At 34.9% G+C, this 25,911-nt stretch overlaps 2 protein-coding genes across 2 annotated transcripts; one reads left to right on the forward strand and one right to left on the reverse strand.

Moving 5' to 3' along the window:
- The first annotated feature begins 398 nt into the window (after positions 1–398).
- LOC115963220 (ATP synthase subunit gamma, mitochondrial-like) lies at positions 399–13,486 on the forward strand. Its single transcript, XM_031082151.1, has 9 exons — positions 399–630; positions 1,625–1,668; positions 1,775–1,927; positions 3,867–3,980; positions 4,059–4,186; positions 11,642–11,764; positions 11,875–11,994; positions 12,685–12,806; positions 13,051–13,486. The coding sequence occupies exons 1-9, from the start codon at positions 536–538 to the stop codon at positions 13,118–13,120; spliced, it is 969 nt and encodes a 322-aa protein (XP_030938011.1). The 5' UTR covers positions 399–535; the 3' UTR covers positions 13,121–13,486.
- A 194-nt stretch (positions 13,487–13,680) lies between these two features.
- LOC115963223 (respiratory burst oxidase homolog protein A-like) lies at positions 13,681–22,453 on the reverse strand. The gene is made up of 14 exons (XM_031082152.1): positions 21,461–22,453; positions 19,952–20,108; positions 19,745–19,793; positions 19,458–19,571; positions 18,403–18,807; positions 17,390–17,776; positions 16,809–16,904; positions 16,528–16,643; positions 16,187–16,289; positions 15,916–16,098; positions 15,682–15,813; positions 15,362–15,490; positions 14,517–14,595; positions 13,681–14,347 (listed from the first exon to the last, which is right to left on the reverse strand). The coding sequence occupies exons 1-14, from the start codon at positions 21,867–21,869 to the stop codon at positions 14,238–14,240; spliced, it is 2,469 nt and encodes an 822-aa protein (XP_030938012.1). The 5' UTR covers positions 21,870–22,453; the 3' UTR covers positions 13,681–14,237.
- Between the last annotated feature and the right edge of the window lie 3,458 nt (positions 22,454–25,911).

The following is a 25,911-nucleotide window of genomic DNA, read 5'->3' on the forward strand; positions in this document are numbered from 1 at the left end:
GCACCAATCACATTCACAATAATGTGACATTTAAAGATATATAATAGATTTTGGTACTCTCAAATTTTTTCAACTTAAACGATGGATGAAGGGTGAGTTTCAATTAATTCAATTGATAAAATTTTTCATCATCGAATAAGAGATCTAGAATTCAATCGATTATTACCCACATAAAAAACTAATTAATGTTTTGATCTGTCGATAAAGAATCATCCAAGTCGCAAGTTGTTTTGGTGAATGAAAATTAAAGTGTGACATAATTACATAACACGTGTCAAAAAAGGGGACGTGTTGGTTTTGTGGGCCGTCAACAGTGGGAGAGAAACCGAAGCTCTCTCCCGTGCATGAACATATATAATATTATAATCACATGTATAAAACCTTCTCAGTTTCTCAGGGCACAAGCTCAGCCCTAAATATATAAGTGCAACACCTACTATTATTCTGACCTGTTCTCTGTTAACAAGCATTTCTGATTGATCTCATCTGCCACACAACGTTTGCTCCTACTTTCTAGGGTTTTTCACAGAGCAAAATGGCCATGGCTGCGCTCCGACGAGAGGGGAGGCGTTTCGTCCCTCTGATCTCTCCTCGACCAATCTCCGCCGTCCAATCCTCTCTCATCTCTCAGTTCGTACTTTCATCTCCTCTCTCTCTCTCTCTCTCTCGTTTTTATCTTCTTCTGTTTGGTTGATGAGAAATGGTTATAGAAAAAAAGAAAAAATGAAACTTTATCGAAAATTGTGTTGAATAAATTGTTCTAGCTAGGTTTTATTAATCTCTAGCTGATTAGTGTGATAGTGCTTAGTAGTATTTGTATTTTATCTGCTGTTTGGTTGATGAGAAAATTTGGGAAATGCAAAAGGAAATTATTCTAAATGATTTTATTTATTTATTTTTGGCTGTAATGGTGCTGAGAAATTAAAATTTATACAAACTTGAAGAAATTATAAATTGCAATGAAAACACATTCTTAAAGGTACGTTTGGAACGGAGGAAGAGGAGATAGGAAAGTGATCACTGGAATATATACTATTCCACCCGAACATAGGGTTAAGAAAAGAAGTCACAAATATTTGAAATAAATTTTATGCTTTATTTTGATTTTGTGTCATTAGAATTGACACCTCCTGTACCCTTTAGCCAATAAGGGTGAATGCTCCTAGATTAACTAGTAACTGGTTAAAATAGGTAGAGTGGATAGAGTCAGTTGTTCTTAAGTTTTACCGGTTAGAGGCAAGTTCAAATGATTCTTCTTTAGAAACGTTTCCTACATTATAAAAAAGAAAAAAGGATTGACGCCTCTATTCAATTACATTAAATTGTATTTAGTAGCATTATAACTATTTTCTTGGAGCACTACCAATTAATGGATCATGTATTTGAATTTTAGCTAGCAAAATTAAACATTTTTATTTGGAGAAGTTTGAAATTTTGGTACACTTAGAAACATGTGGAATTCATCGGACTTGGGAATACCTATATTAAGAATTTTTGGACTTAATGAATAATTTAGTTTCATAATTTTTATATTTATTGTCTAATTGCTCCATATATGCTTTTATAAAATTATTGCATTTTTTTTTGCTTTGGAAGTACTAAATTATTTGGCTTGGATGGGCAGAGAACAGGCCCCTCTGGGAGTGCGCTCAATTTCAACTCAAATTGGTAAGAATTACTTTCATCATGTAGTTCAGATTTGCATTCGGCTGCCTTTTGGTTACCATTGTTCAGATATGAGATTGTTGATGTTGTTAGCGCTTTTTATGTACAGTCAGAAACCGGATGAAGAGTGTGAAGAATATCCAGAAAATTACAAAAGCAATGAAAATGGTTGCAGCCTCAAAACTTAGAGCTATTCAAATTAAAGCTGAAAACTCTCGTGGCATATGGCAGCCATTTACTGCTCTTCTTGGTGACAATCCCAGTATGTGTCTTAATTAACCTTTATTCTTCATGTGTGCTAGCTGCTCAATTACTGGTTTATTTATTTATTTTTATTTTATATATATATATATATATATTTATATCAAACGTAAAGTTTGCAATGGATTGCAAACTGTTGTTTAGAATGCTATTACAAACTACAGCTTGACACATTATGATGCTGTTGTTTGACACATATCAAATCAAGTGCTTGGTTTTTTCATTTTAAAGATCAACTACTAAAATACTTTTGTTTGATACATATTGGTCAACATTCCCCTTGATAGAAATGGAAGTAGGTCACTGATGCCCTTAGTAGCACACCAGTTTTCCATGTTCTGATTTTTAAAATTTTTGAAAAGTAAGTTTGGCCCCGAAGAGGATTGGAGAAGGGAAGAATTGAACTTTTGACCTCTGCTTCAATTGTTGTGGTTCTAGCTGATTGTGCTACCCCTGGGGGTTTTCCAATGTTCTGATCTTTTGAAATGGTGTTGTTCATTATATTTGTTTCTTTGCTACAGCTGATTTTTTATCAGTTGTAGCAAAGAAAAAGAAAGAAACTTCATAGAAGTCGAAATGTGAATAAATAGATATGGCTAGATCCTTTAGTCTATAGATAAAGAAAGGGTATCTAATTGATAGAAAAAGCACCATAAAGATCAATTAGTGAGCTTTTGGTCTGATACAATAAGAATTGCTTACTTATGTCATGATAGGAGATAAAAGTTAGGTTTTGAATGAGAGAAAAAAAGTGAGGAATCCTTTTTTCAACTCTGACAATATTTGCACAATATTTGCACAATATTCTTCTGAAATGCTTTACTTTTTGATATTAGAGTCTATTGCAATGAAAATGTGTGAAAATAATTTATTTCTTCAAGGATAATGGCATGATGCTATTTATTTATTCAAATTTATCAATAGAAGTTGGTCACTACACACACACACAGAAATACTCAAGTCTACATTAGCTAAGATATCTGTGCTTGATTTTCTCCAAATCTTTTCAAAAATACACCACTTTCTTTGTTAGCCCGTTGGGCAAAAATGGTTAATGGTTTTGGTTCATAGGTTGGGTTTGAGTACTAGTACTCCATCTCTTCTTTTAAAAGATAGTGATGGTAGTGCTAATGAGCCAAGAATCTTGTAATTCGATTGACATCTCCTAGTGTTTCCAACAGAGACATCTAGTGTTCAAATTCCCCCTCTCCATTATAACTATTAAAACATTCAATAAATAGTTGCACTAATTAAAAAAAAAAAAGATAGTGCCAATGAGTTTTGGCTCTAGTAAGTAGTAACACCTCCATCAATAGTAAGAATGAGGTAAAGGGTGAAGTTGTGAGTTCAAACTCTAGGTGCATAACTTACAAGCACAGGTTTCATATTTTTGCTTTCAATAATTGATTTAGAATTTTAGGTTTTGTTTGCTTGGTTTAATTTTTTGTGCAAGGGGCATGCTTTTCTAAACCTTGAAAGATTTTTTGCTTTTTTTTTTATTTTTTTATTATTTCTTTTTTCAGCTGCATAATGCATCACATACTTTGGAAATTGCAGCAATTTTTTAATGTATTTGTCCTTTTTAATGTTCAAGCACGCTTTTGAAAATTTTTGCTGAAAATGCTTAGATGAGAGATTGAGAAAGACCTTTTGCTAGAATTTGGCCAATTCAGGCTAACAAGAAAGTGCTAAAAGTACTTTGCTCACAGATTTTTAATTAAAGCTGTACTTGGTAGATTTATAGTCACCGTTACCAGAAGTCTTTCCTCCACCCTTGAAATTGTAAAACATTGCAATTCTTCTTTAGGATGATGTTTCTTATATGTTCATTTTGTGACTTCTCTTTCTATTCTTTATTTTTCATCCCTTTTGACTAATACATATCTTCCATTCTTGATTTTTAGTTGCCCTCATTGTCTTTCCTTGTGTTGCAATCCTAGGTGTTGACGTCAAGAAGAATGTGATCATTACAGTTTCTTCAGATAAAGGCCTATGCGGTGGGATTAACTCTACTTCTGTCAAGATGAGCAAGGCACTGCAAAAGTTGACTTCTGGTATTTTTGCAAGCCAATTCCTTATCATCAAATAATATTGGTTGTTATCTACATTAACATATTTTTCTAATGCCACAGGTCCTGAAAAGCAAAGTACGTATGTTATTTTAGGAGAAAAGGCCAAAGCGCAATTCATACGTGACTCAAAAAATAATATTGAATTATGCATCACAGAATTGCAAAGAAATCCATTAAATTATACACAGGTTAGTCTCTTTTGTTTCTTGGTACCATATATTATAGGAGAAGAAAGTTTTTTATTGTTTGTTTGAATATATTTGAATGTGAATTCAAATTTAATATCTTGTTGTAAGTCATCTATTGAAAGCTCAAAGTTATCTATCAAAGAAAATGTAGTGAATGCTAGGAGTGCGGTTAAGATCTATTCATCTGGTGATTCTGGTCAACAAGGTTTTTCTGGCTTTAGGTCTTGTAATGTGAGGCCTTATGAATACCAGTTTAAGATTTTAATGTCTTCATTAAGGCTTTGACTTAAGCTCATGTTTTTCCTCTTTATTTTTTACCGAATTTTTTTGTTGATCCATTAAATGCCTAGCCACGACATGAGAATTCAAAAAGCCTCACATCATTGTAAGTAATATATTGAAAGCTCCAAGTTTTTTTTTTTTGATAAGTAAAATTTTTTTATTCAAAGACATAATAATGTGTCACCCAAGTAGATGTAGGATATTGACTGAAGAGTTAGATCTTGGAGGAAGAACAAAGAAATTTAGGATGTTTTTCACTTGTGCTTGTTTAATTTCAGTGCTTCAATGATACCCTAATAGTACGGTTCAGACATTCCATTTTCATTAAGATGATCCTTTAGAGAGGCCCAGCTACCTCAAATTAGTCAGAAATATTGTTCTCAGTTATTTTTACTTCTGTTTTGGATCGTTATGGGTGGATTTCGCAGCTTTTTTATTGAATTAAAGTTGTTTCAGTTGGTGGTTGAGGAAAGGGGGAACTTTTTCTCCCTTAAGATTTTTGAACGGGGGAAGTATTTCATGCAATCAGTTTTTATGGGTAGGAATGCAACATGATGGTTAATGCATAGCTTGGAACACACGGTGATTGGGGTTAACCCCAAACACTTCTTCATGCTTAGGGAAGGAGACTCTGCCTACACAGTACAACGAGATTCTAACTCGTTTGGTCTATATTTGTTAGTAACAGAGCTTAAAGTAAGTGGGATGAGAAGATCTATCATTATTCCTGTAGGCAAGGCGTAACAAGGTTGGAGGGTCTTTGGGATTGACTTAAGGAGAATGTTGGAACCTTCTCATTATGCGTTGGGTGGTCCAAAAGCTTTACCGTACAAGCCTAAGTTGGGTTCAGAGATTCACCCTTCTCAGTCCTTTGTTGAAACGGTAAAAGCGTCTGTGCAAGTAAGGAAGCATTCACAGCAGCCCTCCATTAGAGAGAAGGAGAAGATTCAAGTAGTGGAGAACACAATGCCGCCTCCAAGAGACGAATCTTGGAATTAGGTGATGGCTTTTGAAGTTCCGGCAGATATCGCTATATCGATTGCCGTGGGTGGCATGGAGGGGAGTGATCGTGGTATTAATGGGGAGACTAAGATTAAGGAGAAAATTCCAGAACAAAATAAATCTAGATTTCCTCTGAATAATTTGAATTTGAAAGATGTTGATTCTGGTAGGGAGCGTCAAGTTAGAAGGTCTAGCTGGTTAGGGAAAGGTTTGATTGTGGAAGTAAATGAATTTGGAAAGAGGCGGGTATCTTGGCAACGTTATAGGGGGGATAAGCAAGCTGTAAAGTGGGTAGCACGTGGGGCCAATTCTGCCCAGGATGATTTTAAGGGAATGGACCATGGGCCTTCAGAAGCTCATGCACATTAGTTGGGAAATTTTAAGAGTTACTCAGGCCCACTATCGACAAGCCCATTTATTTTTGAGGTAGGTGATTGTTCCAAGCATTCTCAAAATAAACCCAGCCCCGTTGCTACAGGCCCAAATGTTGCGGATGGTAATTTAGAGTCACGCTTCTCTAGCCTGAGCTCAAACTTGAATGGTACGAGTTCTCTGGTGTACCCCGTAAGCTTTGTGACTGATTCTCTACCACCAAGGAGGACAGAGATGGCTCTGATGGTCACTTGGGGCTCGAATTCTTCCTTATTGGCACTGGAAGTCCCAGGTGGGAATGGGTTTAACGATCAGGTGAGTCCGAGCTGGCTTACCTAGTCCCCCACCTTGTTGATATTGACAACGGAAGTGGTCCAGGCTACATGCGAGTTGAGTTCGCCACCTTTAGCACCAATATATGCTTCTTTGGAGCTGGCGGAGGCGAATGTGCTGTCATCTGGGGACCCGATAGAAAATCTGGTGGAGAAGTCGTCATCTCCAATGTCGATGAAGGATGAGGATGATGAATCTTTGGGTCCAGAGGTAAGGGCGATGGTGCATGAGGCTTCTGATTTTAAGGGGGTAGTTAATTTTTGTCCCACTATTAGGGAATTGGTCAGTGATTTGGATAAATCGTGGGGTAACTCCAAAGAGTGGATGCTACAATTGCATGATGGTCGGCAAATAGTGCTTCCTCTATCTCTATATCAATCTCCAGAGAGTGTGTCAGATTGCTCAACCACGGATGTAGAGATTATAACAAGTAATGATTCTTTTATCAATGAAGGTCAGATGGTTAGCTGGGCAGAGGATTGTGATGGGTTAGTAGATTCATTGTCTATTGTTACTGAGGCAGAGGAGGAGAAGTGGGAATTTGATGAGAGGTCGATGACTTGGGAGTGTAGTGGCAAGCTTTTAGTTGTGGTACCGTTGGCCACAGAAGTTCCCTTGGAGTTGGAGTATAGTTCTGAGCTGGGGGTTGGGTGTAAAGAGTCGGTTGATAGTAATCATTTATCACAATGGGTAACAAATCGGATTAATGCTTTTAGAAAATCAGTGGGCACTTCTTTGGAAGGTTTTAAGGAGCAAATTACAGGATTGTTGTTAGCTATAGAGGCCAGGAAAAAGAATAAAAAGCTTCAGGCAGTAGATGATCAAATGAAGCAGGGCAAGTCAGGGCAGAAAGGTAAGCGGGAGTTGAAAAATTTATTGACCTCTATGAATGTTGAGGTTGGTTCAATGAAATCAAGGAATGTAAGTAAGGAGCGGGCTGTGGTGGTTCATCAATGAATTTGAAGATTATTTCTTGGAATGTTAAAGGGCTGAATGATAGGGATAAAAGGCTTTGGGTTCGTAATCTGGTTAGGAAATGGGGGCCAGATGTTATTTGTCTTCAAGAAACTAAAATGGAGTTGATAACTAGAGCTATGATTCGTAGTTTGTGGGGTGGTCAACATGTTGATTGGTTTTATCTAGGCTCCTGTGGAGCTTCTGGAGGGGTGCTATTGATGTGGGATACACGGGTTGTGAATAAAGTGGAGGAAGCTGTGGGGTGATTTTCGATTTCTTGTAGATTTACAAGTGTGTCAGATCAATTTGTCTGGGCATTTACTGGCGTATATTGTCCTAATTCTTTGAGAGACAGAAGGTTCTTATGGGAGGAATTATTTGGTTTGAACAATTGGTGGAATGTTCCATGGTGTGTGAGTGGTGATTTTAATGTGGTAAGATTCCCTTCTGAGTGCTCTGGTTCTACCTCTTTTACTGCTGCTATGTGGGAGTTTTCCAATTTTATTTCTGAGCAAGGCCTCATTGATATTCCGCTTCAAGGGGGATCTTTCACCTGGTCTAATTCTCATGAAGTTGCTTCGAAGGCTAGGCTTGACAGATTTTTGTTTTTTGCAGATTGGGAGGATAAGTTTCCATTTGTCTCTCAACGACACTTGTCTGGGCTGTTATCTAATCACTTCCCGATTGTTCTTGAGGGTGGTTCCTTTCAGAGAGGTAGGAGGCCGTTTAGATTTGAGAATATGTGGCTTAAAGATTAGGGTTTTGTGGAGAGGGTCCGATCTTGGTGGGAATCTTATAATGTCCTAGGAGCTCCGAGTTTTGTTTTGGCCAATAAATTGAAACTCTTGAAAAATGATTTGAAAAAATAGAATGTGGAGGTTTTTGGAAATGTTGAAGATCGGGTGAGAAAATTGTGGAAAGAGCTTAGTGATTTAGAGATGATTGAGGATAGTCGAACTTTATTGGAGGAGGAAAGGCTAGATTTGGAGAGAGTTCGAGGTGAATTAGAAAAAGTTACTTTGATGGAGGAAATTTGTTGGAGGCAGAAGTCTAGAGTCCTTTGTATTAGAGAAGGAGACAGGAATACCAGCTAACTCTCACAGGAGATTTAACTCCATTGATAGGCTTATGGTGGATAGAGAATTGTCTTCGGATCCGAAGGCTATAGCAGGTTGTATTTCTCATTTTTATAGGTAGCTATATGCTGAAACTGTGGCTCATAGACCTTTACTAGATGATGTGGAGTTCTCTTGTATCTTGAAGGAAGATGCACTTTGGCTAGATAGGCCATTTGATGAAGAAGATGTGTTTGGGGTGATTAGTGATTTTAAGGGTGATAAGGCTCCTGGCCTAGATGGCTTTTCTATGGCATTCTTTCAGTCTTGCTGGTGTATTTTGAAGGTTGAAATTATGGCAGTGTTTCAAAACTTTCATACTCAGGTTGTGTTTGAAAAGAGCCTTAATGCTTCTTTCCTTGCTCTTATTCCCAAAAAGGTGGATGTTGTGGAGATCAAGGATTTTCGGCCTATTAGCTTAGTTGGTGGGATTTATAAGATTATTTCTAAGGTGTTGGCTAATCGTCTTCAAAGGGTGGCTCATGGGCTTATCTCAGATTCTTAGAATGCATTTGTGAAAGGTAGACAGATATTGGACTCTTTTTTAATTGCTTCAGAATGTATTGATAGTAGATTGAAGTCAGGTGTTCTAGGAGTGTTGTGTAAGTTGGATGTGGAGAAGGCATATAACCATGTGAGTTGGGGTTTTTTAATGTATATGCTTCAATGTTGTGGGTTTTCAAAGAAATTGAGAAAATGGATAATGTGTTGCATCTCAACTGTTAAATTCTCTATTCTGCTCAATGGTAGTCCTTCTGACTTCTTTGGTAGTTCTAGGGGGATTCGGCAAGGGGACCCCTTGTCTCTGTTGCTATTTGATATTGGAGGCTTTGAGTCATATGTTGGATGTGGCTACTACTACTAGTTAGTTCTTAGGCTTCTCTGTAGGTAATATGACTGGTAACTTGGTGATGGTGTCTCCTCTTTTATTTGCTGATGACACTCTTATTTTTTGTGATGCTGATCCTAAGCAAATAGCTAGTTTGAGAGCAATTCTGGCTAGATTTGAGGAGGTCTCAGGTTTAAGGATTAACTTGGGGAAATCTGAGTTGGTTCCTATTGGTGTGGTGCACAATATGGATGTTTTGGTAGGGATGTTGGGTTGTAGGCAATCCTCTCTTCCATTGAGATATTTGGGGCTACCGTTAGGTGCTAAATTTAAGGAGTTGTCAATTTGGAATCCTATTTTAGAGAAGATGGAAAGGAGATCAGTAAGGTGGAAGAGGTTGTATCTATCTAAGGGGGATAAGGTAACTCTTATCAAAAGTACTCTTTCCTCCTTACCTACATACTTTCTTTCCCTTTTGCCTTTACCTGGGAAGGTGGCAAATCGTATGGAGAAGTTACAACGAGACTTTTTGTGGAGTGGTATTAGTGGTGAATCTAAACTACACTTAGTCAATTGGGCTCAGGTTTGTAAGCCGCTGTAGGTTGGAGGGTTGGGTATTAAACGATTGTGGAGTTTTAATTTTGCCTTGTTAGGAAAATGGTTATGGAGGTATGGCATGGAGACCGATGCTCTTTGGAGGAGGGTTATTGAGGTGAAATATGGGAATGATTGGGGTGGTTGGTGCACGAAAAAGGTGACCGGTGTTTATGGTGTTAGCTTGTGGAGACATATTAGAAGTGGTTGGATGAATTTTTCTAAACTCCTTCTGTATGATGTGAGGGATGGTACTGGAGTGAAGTTTTGGAAGTATGTGTGGTGTGGAGATCGTACTCTCCAAGAGGCTTTTCCAGAACTTTATTGTATTAGTAGGACAAAGGATTCTTCAGTAGCGGAGGCTATGTGTTGGTTTGGTGGGAGGATTCATTGGGATGCTAAATTTCGTTGTCCTCCACAAGATTGGAAACAAAAATCCTTTGATCTGTTTATGGATATGGTCTACTCTTCGACGGTACGGGGATTGGGTCCGAATCGGGTTTGTTGGAAGCCAGCAAGGAGTAGAGGTTTTGAGGTTAAAGGATTCTATCTCTCTTTCTACCCTCCTACCCTCTTATCCTTCCCTTGGAGAATGATATGGCAATCGAAGCTTCCTCCAAGGTAGCTTTCTTTTCATGGTCTGCTTCCTTAGGTAAGATTTTAACAACAGATAACCTTCGCAAACGACGTGTGCTAGTTCTTGATTGGTGCTATATGTGTAAGAATTGTGGGGAGTCAGTGGATCATCTTCTTCTTCATTGCCCCATTGCTTGTGAGTTGAGGTCGTTGGTGTTTTGTTTGTTTGGAATTCATTGGGTTATGTCTCACAAGGTTATCGAGTTGTTTGAGTCTTGGCAGGTTATGTTTGGACGACATAGTAACATAGAGTTGTGGAGAATTGTGCCTCATTGCTTGTTATGGTGTATTTGGCGCGAAAGAAATGCTAGAAGTTTTGAGGGATGTGAACACTCTATGTTAGAGACTAAGTCTTTTTTTTTTTTATATACACTCTTCTTAATTGGAGTGTGGTCTTTTGTCATGTTTCTTGTTCTTCCCTTCCTGTTTTACTTGATTGTTGTAATCTTGGTCATTGATTTGTGCCCCCCTAGTACATTCCCAATGTACTTGGGTTGGCTGTTTTTTGTTTTTTAATAAAATTTTCGTTACTTATATAAAAAAAAAAAAAAGTGTCACCCAAGTATACAGGAAGTATACAGCAAGGGACCAAAACAATCAAATACATAAAGTACAAGCATCCATCAAATCATAGACCGAAAAAATAGAACAACTTCCTATGATAAACATCCACTCCGATAGAGTTTTAAAGAAGAAAAGTTTTAAATCGGATATAGTCCTTTCAGAATCTTCAAAACACCTATTGTTTCTCTCCCTCCAAATGCACCACGTCAAACAATGAGAGACAACTATCCAAATAACACCATTATGATGATGACCAAAATTTCCTTGCCAACATGCAAGGAGCTTAACCACAGTATTTGGCATCGCTAATAGATACCAAATGAGGCGAACACCATAGACCACAACTCAGAAACAATAGGACAATGTAGTAAAAGTTATCTAAGAAATGAAATAATGAATGCTCGGAGTGTGTTGAAGATCTGTTCATCTTGCTGACAAGGTTTCTTGTAGGTTTTGGTTTATTATGTCAGGCCTTCTGAATGCCAGTTCAATTTAAATTAAAGCATTATTGGATTTCGATGTATTCAATGAGCCTTTGGCTTAAGCTTGTCCTCTTTAGTTAATACTGATTTTGATTGATAATCTGTTGCAGTGAGTTTTTACTTGCAATAAGGTCTCCCCTAATTTTGATGATTTGTTTTCTACTTATGAAAAATCCTATGGTATCTACGAATACGGAATTCCCCTATTAAGGAAAAAAGTAGAAGTCTTTATATCTTCGAACATGCAATCACTTTTTCTAATTCTCCTTTCAAATTGTTGCCCTTTTAGGTCTCTGTTCTGGCTGATGACATTTTAAAGAATGTGGAGTATGATGCTTTGAGGATTGTCTTCAACAAGTTCCATTCAGTTGTCTCATTTCCTCCCACAGTGGCAACCATTTTATCTCCTGAGGTGATGGGGATGCTACATTTTAATAAATGTTCATTTAAAAAAAAAATCATTCCCTTATTTGACTTATGGTTTTAAAACACTGTGTTTATGTGGATGTTATACTTATGTAGACTGTGGAGAGAGAGTCTGAATCTGGGGGAAATCTTGGTGAGCTAGATTCTTATGAGATTGAAGGTGGGGAAACCAAGGGAGAAATACTACAAAACCTGGCAGAGTTCCAATTTTCTTGTGTAAGTTTTCTTTCAGGCTGAAAGTATTTCTATTTCTTAACAGTAGCTGTCAGTTGGGATTGTGTTTATTGTTTTCTGTAACAATCAAATTATCTTGGATGAACTAAGAATCTAAACTGTTGATGTGTAAAGTCTTAATGACTAATTCCGCAAATTTAAGCATGCCTAGTAGTTGATGCTGTCTACCAAGTCTCTGGAATTATCTGATATTTTGATAATTTGCTGAGTAGTAGTTCCAAGCCAATATTTCTTGCTGAAGCTGGCGGTAACTGAAATCGAGACCCATTATTATTATTAGTAGTTTTGGGTTGTAGTTATTGTTAAGTTACACATGCACCAAGTGGATTTTGAGTCCAGTTTATCCTCCACCCATTCTTATGGGAGGAGAGATCACTGACTGGAGACCCATCAATTTTTGAAATAGCTGTAGTGTGACTTTGATTTTAAAAGCTTGCTGGACAAGAAATTTAATATATATGTTTTTGTGTTCCAACATTTGTTTAAATGCTGTAGATGTTGCTGGAAAAGTTTAGTTTCATCTTTTGTTTCTTTGGATGTCATTAATATTTGATAGGCAGCTGTGCTATGCAACTTTGAAGTCAGTACCAATAATTAAGACGCTTATTGCCTCTCATTTCTGTAATGATTTTAATTGATTTGTTGAAAAAAATATGTCCATTTTCCCCCCAGGTCATGTTCAATGCTGTGTTGGAGAATGCTTGCAGTGAGCAAGGAGCAAGGATGTCTGCCATGGATAGCTCAAGCAGAAATGCTGGCGAGATGCTTGATCGTCTCACACTTACTTACAACAGGTCTCTCTCTCTCTCAAACACTCACACACACAAAATAAAATTGCTTTAACTTGGGATAAAGTGATTAAGCATGAGTGTGTGAACAATGATGTGGTCATTCATAATGGAACTCACCAATTGAATTATTTTCTTTCAATTTTAGCAACTCTTGTTAGTTAATATAATACTCTTGTCTACTTTTATTTTTTGTATTTCTGTCGCCATCATGACTGATCTCTGTTGTTCATCTGATTGTTCGCGATAGAACTCGTCAAGCATCTATTACCACTGAACTGATCGAGATTATATCTGGAGCGTCAGCACTTAAGGGCTAATTGCAGACAGCCAACTTCTTGTTTATCCGATGGTGACGAAATAATGTGGCTTTTTTTTATCCTAGAACTTCAAGGTGCCACTTTTGGGGAGTTTTTAATTTTTTTTTTTGGTCAGCTGGGCTCACCCCTATAATAATCAGATTATAGATTTGGCAATGATGCCTCCATCTGTGCAAGAAAAAGTATATACTATTTAGGAACACAATTAATTTCTCAGTAAATTATTATTATTATTTAGTTGTTTTTTTGCTTTGTGTTTTTGTTAAACTACATATCAAAGGGTTTAAAACTTTGTGAGCACCCTAATAATTACCCAGTGTCAATCTTCATGCTGGGAATTAACAATCCTATTTGTGATGGTTTTAATGGATTTTTCTGATTTTTTTTTTCCCTTTTAGCTTGTGTGCCTTAATATTCCTCTTTAATTTTAATGACAATGGTTTGGGGGCTTGTCTTTCATTTATTTTGTTTTGTCATCTCACCAACGAGTCTACACAATGAGAGAAAGGTACTGGATACATAATATACCACCTCCTTAGAATAAGGCTCAAAGAGAAATGTCTCATGTTCTTCAGAAATGTTTTATATATAACTTGTTACACAAAATAAGAACTCTATGTCCTTTAGTTTTAAGGTCAATGGCATGAGTCTATTCTTTGATTGGTGGCATTGGTCCTAAATGGACAATAATGTTTCATAATCATTTTATATTTTCAGTTTGATGATTAGGTGCTACAAGTCAACTTTTGAGGAGTTTAGCAATTTTTTTCGAGTTATGTAAAATGCATTTTCTGAAGAATGAGTTTTGCATTTTCGATGCATTGTAACCAAAATTAGAATCCTCAAAACTAGATTATTTCAATATTTCTTATCTGCCCTTGTACCACCTGCAAGCTGCAACTCTCAAATTACAGCATCTTGTTATTTTTTAAATTTATTTGAAAAAATCCTTCTGGTTGAAGCTGCATGGGCTTGTCTTATAGTCACTAAAGCAGCATGAGAGAGAAAGAGAGAGAGCATCATATTATGATAATATACAATTCAATCTTAAGGGCATTTTATGGCCTTGTCATTGGTGGAATTGGTACAACACCCATTAGGGTGGTTATGAAAACATTTAATAGTTCTCCTTGTGAAATACAAATCTAGTAGAGGTTTTGGTGGAGAATTTGATGCATAACCTTTCCAACTCTTTTGCTAAAGCTGATGGCCCACAGTAGAAAACCCCTATATCCAAGCAAATTCACATTTTCAGTATTCACTATTCAGCTATAAGGACAAAATCCTAGAAATATCTTTTTGGAAGAGTTGATGACCAACTTGATGGGAATTATTATCTAGACCCTTTTAAAAGTTAAAGAGGTTAAATTAAGATGTACTCTTTTTCACGTCTTACCAATCTTTGTTCCTCTGTGTTGACGAGCCAATTTTGAGAAAATGTTAAACCAGTTTGGCCGGGCAAAATGTGTGTGTCCCTGAAAAGTCCAAATTGATGAAAATAATATTATAAATTCAAATAGGTTTTCCTAATCAATATAAATGTACATTAAAAAGTACAGGTTACTGTGGTTGGTGTCTGAATATTCTAATCAGGTGCCATGGCACAAACTATTTGGTGTGTGTCCAAGGAGTCGTTGAGAATCTTAAAAAAAAAAGGGGATCTTTCAAGTTAGAATTAATTTTCAAGCAGGTAGGATATTTCTTTATATATATATATATAAACAAAGTCAATAGTTAAAAAACTTGAAATAAGTGGGAGTGTAGTCATTTAAACCTTGGTTTTTATAAAAAAGACTAAATAATGTCATTGATCTACAAAACTGTTAATAAGTTGATGTATTTAACATGCATGCATTAGAGAAAAGTTGAGAATGTTAACAATGGCACTAATTGTATGGTTTCTCTCTAGGCAGGTGTTGGGAATCTTTAATAAAAAAATATGGGATCTTTCAAGTTGGAATTAGTTTCAAGCAGGTAGGGTGTTTCTTAATATATAAAACAAAAAGAAAAGGATAATAAACAAAGTCAATTGTCAAAATAAGTGGGAGAGTGGTGATTTAAACCTTGGTTCTTATAAAAAGACCATACAATGTCATTGAGCTACAAAGTTGTTAATAACTTGATGTAGTTAACATGCATGCACCAAAGAAAAGTATCTAATGAGAATTTGTAGAACTTCATTAATGATTATGTTGGCTAAACTTACTAGCAAAAATGTTTTGGATAAATAAGAAATCTTACCGGAGTCCCGGAGATAAAGTCAATTCCATTCTTAGCATGATACAAGGCTTGAATTGCGCTTATTAATGCTGATCGCACATCTCCTTCTTGATGCACATTTGTTAGGAAGTTATGCATCTCTATAACGGACTACATGGCCATTAGTGAAATTAGAGTGATCAAAATATTTTATTTTATGAATTGGACAATGAATATAATATGACTCTGAATTTAAAAATAACGTGACTCTAAATATATTTTTAAATTTGTGAAACTGGTATTTAATTTATACCATGAAAATAAATCCATTTTGATGATAGATATTGAAGATTGGCATGTACCTGCTGTTGGTTAGAATTTGATATCTCCTTCATGACATCTCTAAACCAGTCAAAGGAGCTTTGTTCTCTTGTAATCCAATAAAGATAGGATTTTAATGGACCTTTTTTTATGCTACAGTCTCCGCAACCAGTCTTTTAAGGGGCACAACATAAATTTATCAGTGACCAAAAGATGGAATTAGCAAATGAATTTTTCAAGCACATAAAACATATTGATCCTAATGCAAAACTTACATGATCAAAATGTGCCTTTGGATTACTGTTAGCAACATCTTTGAGGATGCTCATAAAAGGTGTGGCTCCTATGCCAAGGCCAATTAGCACGACAATATCATATTTGACATGGTCTTGAGAAGCAGCACCATAGGGTCCATCTATGTATATTCTTGGGCACTCCTTTGGCCCAGATAATTTAGCCTACAAACTCGAAAGTAATGGAACATTTATGAAATTGTTGTTGCAACCTTGTATAGAAATAATTCCATCCCTTCTCTTCAATCATTACCTCTTGGAAGAGATTGTATATATTATAACTCCAATCTCCAAGAGTTCTAATATGCACACTTAGGTAGTCATCTTCTGGTCCTGAAGTTAAAGAGAATGGATGCCTGAAAAGAAAATGAAGATAGAAGAGAAGTGTACCAAATTGTGACATTACTTTGGTGCTCCAAAGTTGGAAGAGGTTGGGCAGTGTAAACAAGCAAATAACATAAATTAGTGCACTTCATAATGTAAGGTCAGTAATGGTTCAATGGCTAGGGGCTATCCAAACTCGACCTAAATTTGTTGACAAATAGAATAAAAAGTCTAAAAAGAAAAACAATAAGATGAATTGTGTAAAATTACCATTCAAAAGGTGAAATGTGAGGGCATTGAATGAATATGTACATGCCACTATGGTACTTAAAACCTTCTGGTTTTTGCAATTTGAGGGACACAACTTTTCCTGGATAAATACTTGCCTGCATATGTATAAGAAAAAGAAAAAATAAACACAACATAATGGTGATTAAGCAGTTGTCATTAAAGCAGAAATAAGTCATTGCAGATTGCATTGAACAGTTGCCAAAATTATGAACTTTTGTACCAAATTTTCTTCCAAACAGGACAACGATATTAATATATACCTTCAAAATTTCCACTTCATACAACCCTGATCTTATGGCTCGAAAGATTCGCTCACCAATATATAATAAAACGGGAATGGCTATGTACATCCACGTCTACATAAGTATAGATTCTTAACATTAGTACTATTAATCTAAATTATAATGCAAAAAAAAAAAAAAAAAAACCCGTTGCAACAAAATGGTAAAAATTTCAATATATTTTATCATTTACACGATACATGATATATAAATGATTGCCTTTAAAAAAAAAATCCTATCCATTTCTAGTGAAATAATGAAAGGCAAATTCATAGTTAAGATTTTTGCTTTTTATGGACATGGGTTAGTTCCAATGCTCCAGTATATAGGAGCTAACATGATGTGGATACATGGCAAACTCCAGTGCATAGGAGCCGACATGATGTGGACATGTGGCAAATTCCAATGCATTGAAACTGACATAATGCGGTTTCAATGCATTGAAGCTAACCCTTACCCATTTTTTATATCTAAGTAAGTATATCATTACTAGTTAAAACTTTAGAACATAGTACTTAATCCATGACTTGATATCGTAAATGCTAATGATATAGGCTTACCGTTTTTTCATTTAGTTTATCGGTTAGGAAGAGGAACAAGGAGTGAATAATGAGCAATGCATAGACAAGAACGAACAAGTGGTGCGAGTACCAAAAGGTGTTATATCCAGTGACCCTTCGGACAGACCTTGGTAGTGAAGGTGATTGGCGTCTTGGCCACTTTGTTGCTAGTGAAAATGCGATCGTCATTAATATGACCATTGCAATTCCTGTTGCCACCTCTGTAGTGCACAATATCTCAATGTATGATGGTTGATGGTACCCAAATCCAGCAGCTATTGTTTGCCGGAACAGTGTATGGTCTGATTCACTGATTCTTGGGAAATCACAAGCAAGGTGTGTACCCCCATGTAGGATCACACCTATTACTATCGCTCCTGCAATCATCTACACCAAAAAGTTTCTTGTTAGTATACTCTACAAAGTTGGTGTACAATGCAGTTTTTGGTTATCAGTTTTATCTTAATTTTTCCATTTTATTCAAATTTCTAGTTGTTTTTCTTTAGAACTTTTTTCATCTCAGTTTCATGTAAAAAATAATTGTTCTAAATATAAAAAGTTCTGCTTCAATTTGGTTACCAATTTGTCATGCCAGCTGTATTAATTGTCAAGTCATGTGTATTATTCAATCATATATTTGTAAATTTGACATGCATTGCATAAAATATAAAGCATAACAAAACGTTATGAAGTCTATAGGATTATCAAACCTTAGCCTCATAAATTAAATATTCATTCCCAACCAATTTCAAATATTCTTTTTAATAGATACAGGATCATTTGAATTTGAAATCTATAATGTTTGTTCAATGATAATTATTCTTTATTATCATATTAAAATAACAACATATTTCTTTTTATTATAATTGAGAATATGGAATTCAAACTAGAATGTGTTTCTTTTTATTGTAGTTAGGATCAAACTAAATTTTTACTCAGATAAAAGATTTTACCAATCGAACTAACTTGAACTCACCAAATAGAAATGACTATTTATTTAAATGCCACATTACCTTGTGGCAGTCGATATTGTCGTTAAATGGAACAATGGAGTTGATCCACCGATGTTTGCGAAGCCATGTAACTGTGTTACGGCAAACAGGTAGGAGAATCAAAGCCATGTTGAATTTTAAAGTTTCCGCAGCACCCTTGGCAGTGGAGAGGCAATAGCCCATGATTTCAAAAGCTGTTCTATGACGGTATTGAATGAATTTCCAAGCAAAGAGAGCAAAGCACACGGTTAACCAAAGCAAAACAATCCATGCACGTCGCCAATAGGATCGAAATAGTACTTCGGCCTTTGACAATGGTTCTTGAAAGGGGTCATTGTGATAAGGAGAATGTGTGATTGATAATTGATTGTTTTGAATTGAGCCCCTTGATAAGTATACTTTAAAGAGAGTCTTGAATTGAGATAGCTGCAATATATAAAAAGTTGTGTATCAATTAGGTCAAATATAGTGATATATATTTCAAAACAAAAATAGTGATATATATTGTCTAGTTGGCAATCAATAGCATATAAAATCCCTAATATTGTGTGTATGTTACATTTAACTTGGTTAAATATATTGCACTAAAAAAAATTGGCTACAAACCGATTTGATTCATTTGAAGTTTTCTTCTTCCAACCTACCATGTGACAATTGAAAAGATTATTAATGCGTAATTTAGTCCTATAATTTTGTTAATGATTTATATGACTTATTTAAACAATACACAAGAATAGTCTTATAAATTAGAGTAATGATATGTCTACAACATTTTTATACTAAATTCTATGTAGCAAGTTGTTACAAGTTGTTATTGGTGGAGTAGAAAAGTAATTTCAGTGGTAGGTTTAAATTAAAACTAATAACAATTAACCACCTATGATTTATTGTAAAAATGTAGTAGAAATAACATTTCTCTATAAATTATCACATAATGAATTAGAAAAGATAACTCAAAAGTGGTTTTGAGACAAACTTTATTCTATCTTAATCCCAATTATTAGAATAACTCAACATATCAATTAAGAGGGTATCTTAGATTATTAAGTTAAAGAGTGAGGTTGAAATATTGGTACCTCAATGTAGCCGAGGTTTTCAGTGTCAAGCACTTCCATGATCAAAGTGGCATAGCATTCTGCTTCCTCGTGAGTCAAAGACAGCTTCTTGGTGGAAGCACTTAACAAAATAGTCTGTAGAATTGTCCAAATTTATATGAAACATTGAAACATGAACAGAAATTTATCGTCCCAAACTTTACATAAAGTCCAGCTTACTTAAAATTTTCTAAATAAACTAGATTAAAAAAATAAAACAAAGAATATAAAAATATAATTTGGTGACAAACTGCTTTTCATGACATTACCTGCTTAATCTCCATCTTAGTAATTCTTCCATCCATGTCTCTATCACACCTGCAAAAATTACAAAGGAAAAAAAAAAGTCTTTCCTGTAAGATATTGTAAAATGCCAAACTATTGAAATATTGTGAATAGAATCAAACTTTTTTTTAAAAAATAATTTTTATAAATGTATAGATTACACAATGGAGAATTTGAATGAAAATTATTACATGTCAAAGAAAATTCGTATTCTTGAATCGAAGGAGGGGTCCATCATGCGACACCAGAAACAGTGAAGCTCACATTTTGTGATATGAAATTTCCAGTCCCTTGTTCCTCTTAGTGCCCTTAATAGCTCATTAGCAAATTCGGGGGATTGTTGCATCCCTTCCAAAGCGAAAAAAAAAGAAAAAAGAAAAAGAAGAATAAGTTGAGTTAGTTCTTCAAGATAAAATACAAGCTGTTTGTATATGTTAAATTTTTTTTTTTCAAAAATAAAAATTCTCTTTCAGAAATTCGAATTATAATATGAAAAAGAAAAAGAAAGAATCAAATAAAGAATGGAGTAATATAATAGGAGAACATGCATGCTGGCGGTCTAGTGTAGTGGGTGCGTTACTTTGCCATTGGCAGCAATTAGCTAGCCAACCACAAGGCAAGCAAAGTTGAAAGTTTATATATATATATATATTACTATTTAATAATCAAGTTGGACTTTTTTCTTTCAACATTAATGGGAGAGTTCTATATAGAGGCATTTATTCTCTCACGTATATTTTTTCATCCACTTCTGACATATAGACATTTCAATATCAATTATATATACGTGTATAAAATAATGGATATAAATGAATGTAAAAAAAATATTGAAAATAAAAGATGCTCAAAGCTTAAATTTATATGTCAACCCATGATGTATATGACTATATTCCTCTTCAAGACTTTAAAAAGGTACTTTTGGTACTACCAAGAGGGGTGGCCTAGTGATCAAGGTGTGTGATCGTTGTCTTGAGGTCCCACATTTGAACCCTAACGGGGAGTGAGGTTGCCTCTTGCAACTAACTCTTGATTTGCTAGCTTTCTCGTGGGGTTAGGGTGAGATCTATGGTCACTCCCAATCACAGTAACTATGACTCAATTTAACATTCTCTAGCGAGAGGTCCTCTTATGATCACAACCAGAGAGGTGAGTCACAATGATTGCCTTCCTTTTTGTTCATCCAAAATAAAAAGAAAAAAAGAAGAAGATACTTTTGGAACAGCAATAGGTATAAAATGAAAGAAAAAAAATTAACCAAAAAACTTATAACCTAACTTCTAATTTACTAGCTCTCTTGTGGGGCTAGGATGAGGTTTATGATCACTCCCGACTACAGTAATTATAACTCAATCCAACATTCTCTAGCAGGGAGTTCCTCTATGATCACGCACAGAAGGGTGAGTCACAATAGTCACCCCCCTTCTTGTTAATCCCTCTCCCTTGTGTGTGTGTTTGTTTCTAAAAGAAAAAAAAAATGATATGAAAATAGTTAATGTCATTTTAACACCATAATAAATAAATATTTGAAGTAATATTTTTTTTCTTTTGTGATTGATTACTCATTAATTTTGTAAAATTTATTGCACTTTTTTTTCCACACAATTTCAGTAAGATCGGAATTCATTGCAATTGAATTTAGCTAAGAGAGTTGATTTAAAATTATTACATAAATTTCCAAATATGATGTTTCTCACTCTCACCTATACAAATACCGAAATCTGACCATTTCATGAGCGGTTCAGGGCCACTATTCTGAGTGAAGGCGAGCTGATTGAATCTTTCCTCCACGTTCTTCCACTCCATCCCACCGTTGCCCATGATGCCAATGAATCTCAGCTCTTCAATATTATCAATGGCTGACCCAGCAGCCATAGAGTACACCTCTCCATTTTCAAGCAACTGATCATCATCATGATTAGTCCCATGATCATATGGTGGTCTGGTTCCTTGAGGCTTTGTCTGAACAGGAGAGAAAGAAAGAGGAACAATAGTAACATTATAACAAGAAGAAGAAGATGTTGGTGATGATGAAGAAGAAGATGAGGATGATAGTGAACGAGCTGAGATAGAGAGCTCTTGGTTGGGTTGGGACTTCACATGCGTCTCCATTGATGGGTATCTTAGTATTATTTGTTAAATTTTGATGGAAAATCTAATGAGGGGTGCATGTAATAATGGTGAAATGTAGACTAGTATGTTCTTGAAAGAAAAAGAAGATGAATAGGTTTTTTAGGATAAATGCTCAATGAATGCACGAATATTGTTGGATATATACGTGAATATGGAGGAGAGAGTAGTGGTATTTTGGTTTCTTGAGAGCTATAGCTAGTTATAGAAATGGTTGTTTTTTTAATTGATTTTTTCGTGGGGTTTCTTGGCTTGAGTGGTTGAGTATGAAATGGAAAGTTTGACGATGAGGTATATGGAAAGATTAAATTTGTGTGTTTGGTTAGATACGGGCATGAATAAGACATGTAAGTTAAGTAAGACTTATGTTTTAATTCTTGGAGGCCAGCGGAGAGAGATGCGATATAGAGAGAGCAGGTGATCAAGTTCAAGTACTAAGTTAAATGCATGAAAACAAAAAGGTTGTGAAATGAGAGAGAGAGAGAGAGAGAGAGAATATTATAGATAACCCATTTCTAGTCTCTTCTCTTGCAAGAGATTATGAGCTGTATTTGGTTTAGGTGATGGAAAATTATTTAGCAACCCTGGTTTTCATAGCTTTATTTTGCAAGTTTCTTTTTTTCTCTCTAGTTTTGCACATGCATTGCATGCTAAGAGGGGCTCTTCAGATTGAAGCTTTTGTTTTTTCTTTTTTGAGTCGGAGATATTGAAAGGGATTGTGCACCTACATATCTGGCTAGTTTGGATCTAAACTAGGTCAGAAATAGGGCTGGTTTGATTAAATGAAAAAATTGGAAAACTGCTATGTGGACTTTAATTAAAGGTTTCATCCTTAATGGTTGGTTGAATCGTTCCCAGCTAGGTATATTCTGTAGTTCCTAGTTCCTAGCTTCTTGTTTTATTGTATATATTTGCATCATTGACATATATATATATATATATATTCATATACTTAATTGATTAATTATATGATTACGTGCTTCACCAAACCTTCTTTGATGTAGTTGAAAACCATGGGTTTAATATGTGTGAAACTACAATGGCTTCACACCATATGCTCTTTTGCTTTGAAATGTGCATCAACCCCGATATTTAATTTAGTCTCCAAAGAAAACTAGTTCGGATGACATCAAGAAAGTGACCAGAATATTGCAGATTATCAAGCTAGCTAGCTACTTGAACCCCACATTTATTTTGTGAAGCTATTTTAGTATGGTGATAATGGCATCAAGTGCTGCAACACGAATTTTAAAATATTCTCTAGTTAAACATATAAAATCAGACAGATTAAACATTCACAATTAAAAAAAAAAAAAGTGTATGAAAATTATTATAAATCAAATAGAATTGTAATTTTTCATTGATTTTTATTATTAATACAGTGAATAATAATGTAGTTAAATTATTATTTTTTTGAGAATCTAGGGCCCTATATTTCTAAGATACAATAATGTGGACGAACTTAAATTAACAATAATGTGGAAGAACTCACGAATTCGATCGTTGTCAATACCTTTAAACATTGATAGTGAAAGTGTAGCGAATATTAATTTGTAGAACACACTATATAGATTATATAGAACTAGCATGTAACTCAAACACATGGATGGATATAAAATTAAACACAATTTTTATTATAAAAATATAAATAATTAGTCTAATTATTAAAAAAATAGCATGTAACACATGCATACATATAAATACATTTAAAATTAAATACAATCATAAAAATATAAATAATTAGTCAATTTTTTTTTAAAGTAAGCATAATTAGTCACATATTAAAATTCTTACTTAAATTTAATACTACTTATGATCATTTTTTTTTTCTAATTTTTAATAAGATAGAACGTGTGGTGATCTTTACTGTGTGGTGATTTTTATTGAATATATGTAATTGGTTTTATTTATTTATTTTATAGTTCATTAATATTAGATTCTTAATATTTTGAAGTCATTAACTCACTTGATATAAAAATTAAAAAATTTAAGTAGACACATGGCACAAACTTAAGTAGATAATTATGCTGTAGTCTTCATATAAATTTCGAAACATGACGCAAAATTGGATTTTAATTTCAAATTCTAATTCAACTTTCTCTAAGTTTTACGTGTGTATATATATATGTATATATATATATATATATACATACATATACTGGCAGAAGAAATTAGAAACAAGTTTTTTTTTTGAGAATGAAATTAGAAACAAGTTCGTTATATATGTGTGTGTATTTCTTTTTCATATTCGTTTCAATCCTCTTGGCATGGCTTTATATATGACAGTTGACGATGTTACAAAAGTCATATATTTATTTCGTATATACTGAAACAAAATATATGCAATGGTTCCCTAATAAGTCCCACTCAACTTTAGATTAAAGAAAGTATAGTGGTTCACCAAATAACTCCTTATCACAAAAAAGGACATAATTAATGGTTCACCAACCCAGAAATACACAACTCCAATAGCGAAAGATACTGATCCGTGACTCAGTTCAGCCACTGCTACCGCCAGGCCAACTGGTGCGCAGCGTGTGCTGATATGTTAGCTAGAATTGGTGCTGATCAAGAGGCAGATTTCATTTTGTTTCCTACTCCGCCTGTGGACTTGTTTAAGGCCTTGGAGGATGACTGTAATGGATTTTATTTCAACAGACTTTGTACTGTTCTTGTTGTTTAGTTTTTAATGTTATAGTCGTTTTCAACCCAAAAAAAGAAAAAAGAAAAAAGATACTGATGCGTGGCTCAGTCAAAGTGCAAAATCTTTAGATTATAATATAGATTAAAAAAAAAGTACAAAATCTTTAAATAAAAGAAGACGATTTTACATAATTTTTATAGAGCAGTACAAATGCGCACATAAGGGAGAGGGAATGAGATTAACATAAAAGTACATTATAAATTCTACTAAAAAATCATAATTACTTTTAAAAAAGAGTGTGGCAAATTATATTACACATGCAACACACCACACACAAAAATTGGCTTAAATGTGAGCCGAGGGGGATAGATGGTGGTGATTTGTGATGAGATGTTGGCATGCATGTTGCATCAAGGTCCATAGTCAAAGAAAAAACTTGACTATGTGATCAAAGTAATGCATAGAATGAGGCTCTTATAAGCACACAAGATGGGGTGCCCCTTAGGGGCCAACTCAATATTGTAATTGGCGTGTGCAATGTGCATGTGTCGGGTTGGTGATTTGTGATAAGATGTTGGCATGCATGTTGCATCAAGGTCCATAGTAAAAGAAAAAACTTAACTATGTGATCAAAGTAATGCATAAAATGAGGCTCTTATAAGCTCACAAGATGGGGTGCCCCTTAGGGGCCAACTCAATATCCTAATTGGGGGTGTGCATGTGTCAACTGGTTGGTGATTTGTGATGAGATGTTGGCTTGCATGTTGCATCAAGGTGCATAGTCAAAGAAAAAACTTGACCATGTGATGAAAGTAATGCATAGAATGAGGCTCTTAAAGTACACAAGATGGGGTGCCCTTTAGGGGCCTACTCAATATCCTAATTGAGGGTGTGCATGTTTCAGGTCGGAAGGTTTTTTCAACTTAACTCTACCTTCTTGAGTTGAGAAATTCCCAACCTATCACATGTATAGAAACTAATCTAACCTAACCCATATGGGTCAAGTCGGAGGGGTATGCATACTTTTTTTTTTATACCTTGTAAAAAATTGGGTTTTTATCGGTTATTAAAAAAAAAATCAATAAATTATTACAACCCATATGATATGTTTAAATTATATTCTAAAATTTTAAATTTATCAAAACTAATTCTCAAAATATTGAAATCAATTAAACAAAAAAAAAAATTTAATGAAGATAATAAAATAAACTTTATATACAAGGAGGGTCGGGTTGGGTAGAAAAAAACTATAAACTTGAACCTGACTCAATCCAAGGCTCAAAATAAAATTTCAACCCAACCCAACCCACAAAAACCAACCCGAAGTGTCGGGTTATATTGCGTAATGGGTCTAGTTGGTGGGTTTGATGCACACCTCTA

Source organism: Quercus lobata, chromosome 10, assembly GCF_001633185.2.
Source record: "Quercus lobata isolate SW786 chromosome 10, ValleyOak3.0 Primary Assembly, whole genome shotgun sequence".
In the NCBI taxonomy this organism is placed as follows: Eukaryota; Viridiplantae; Streptophyta; class Magnoliopsida; order Fagales; family Fagaceae; genus Quercus; species Quercus lobata.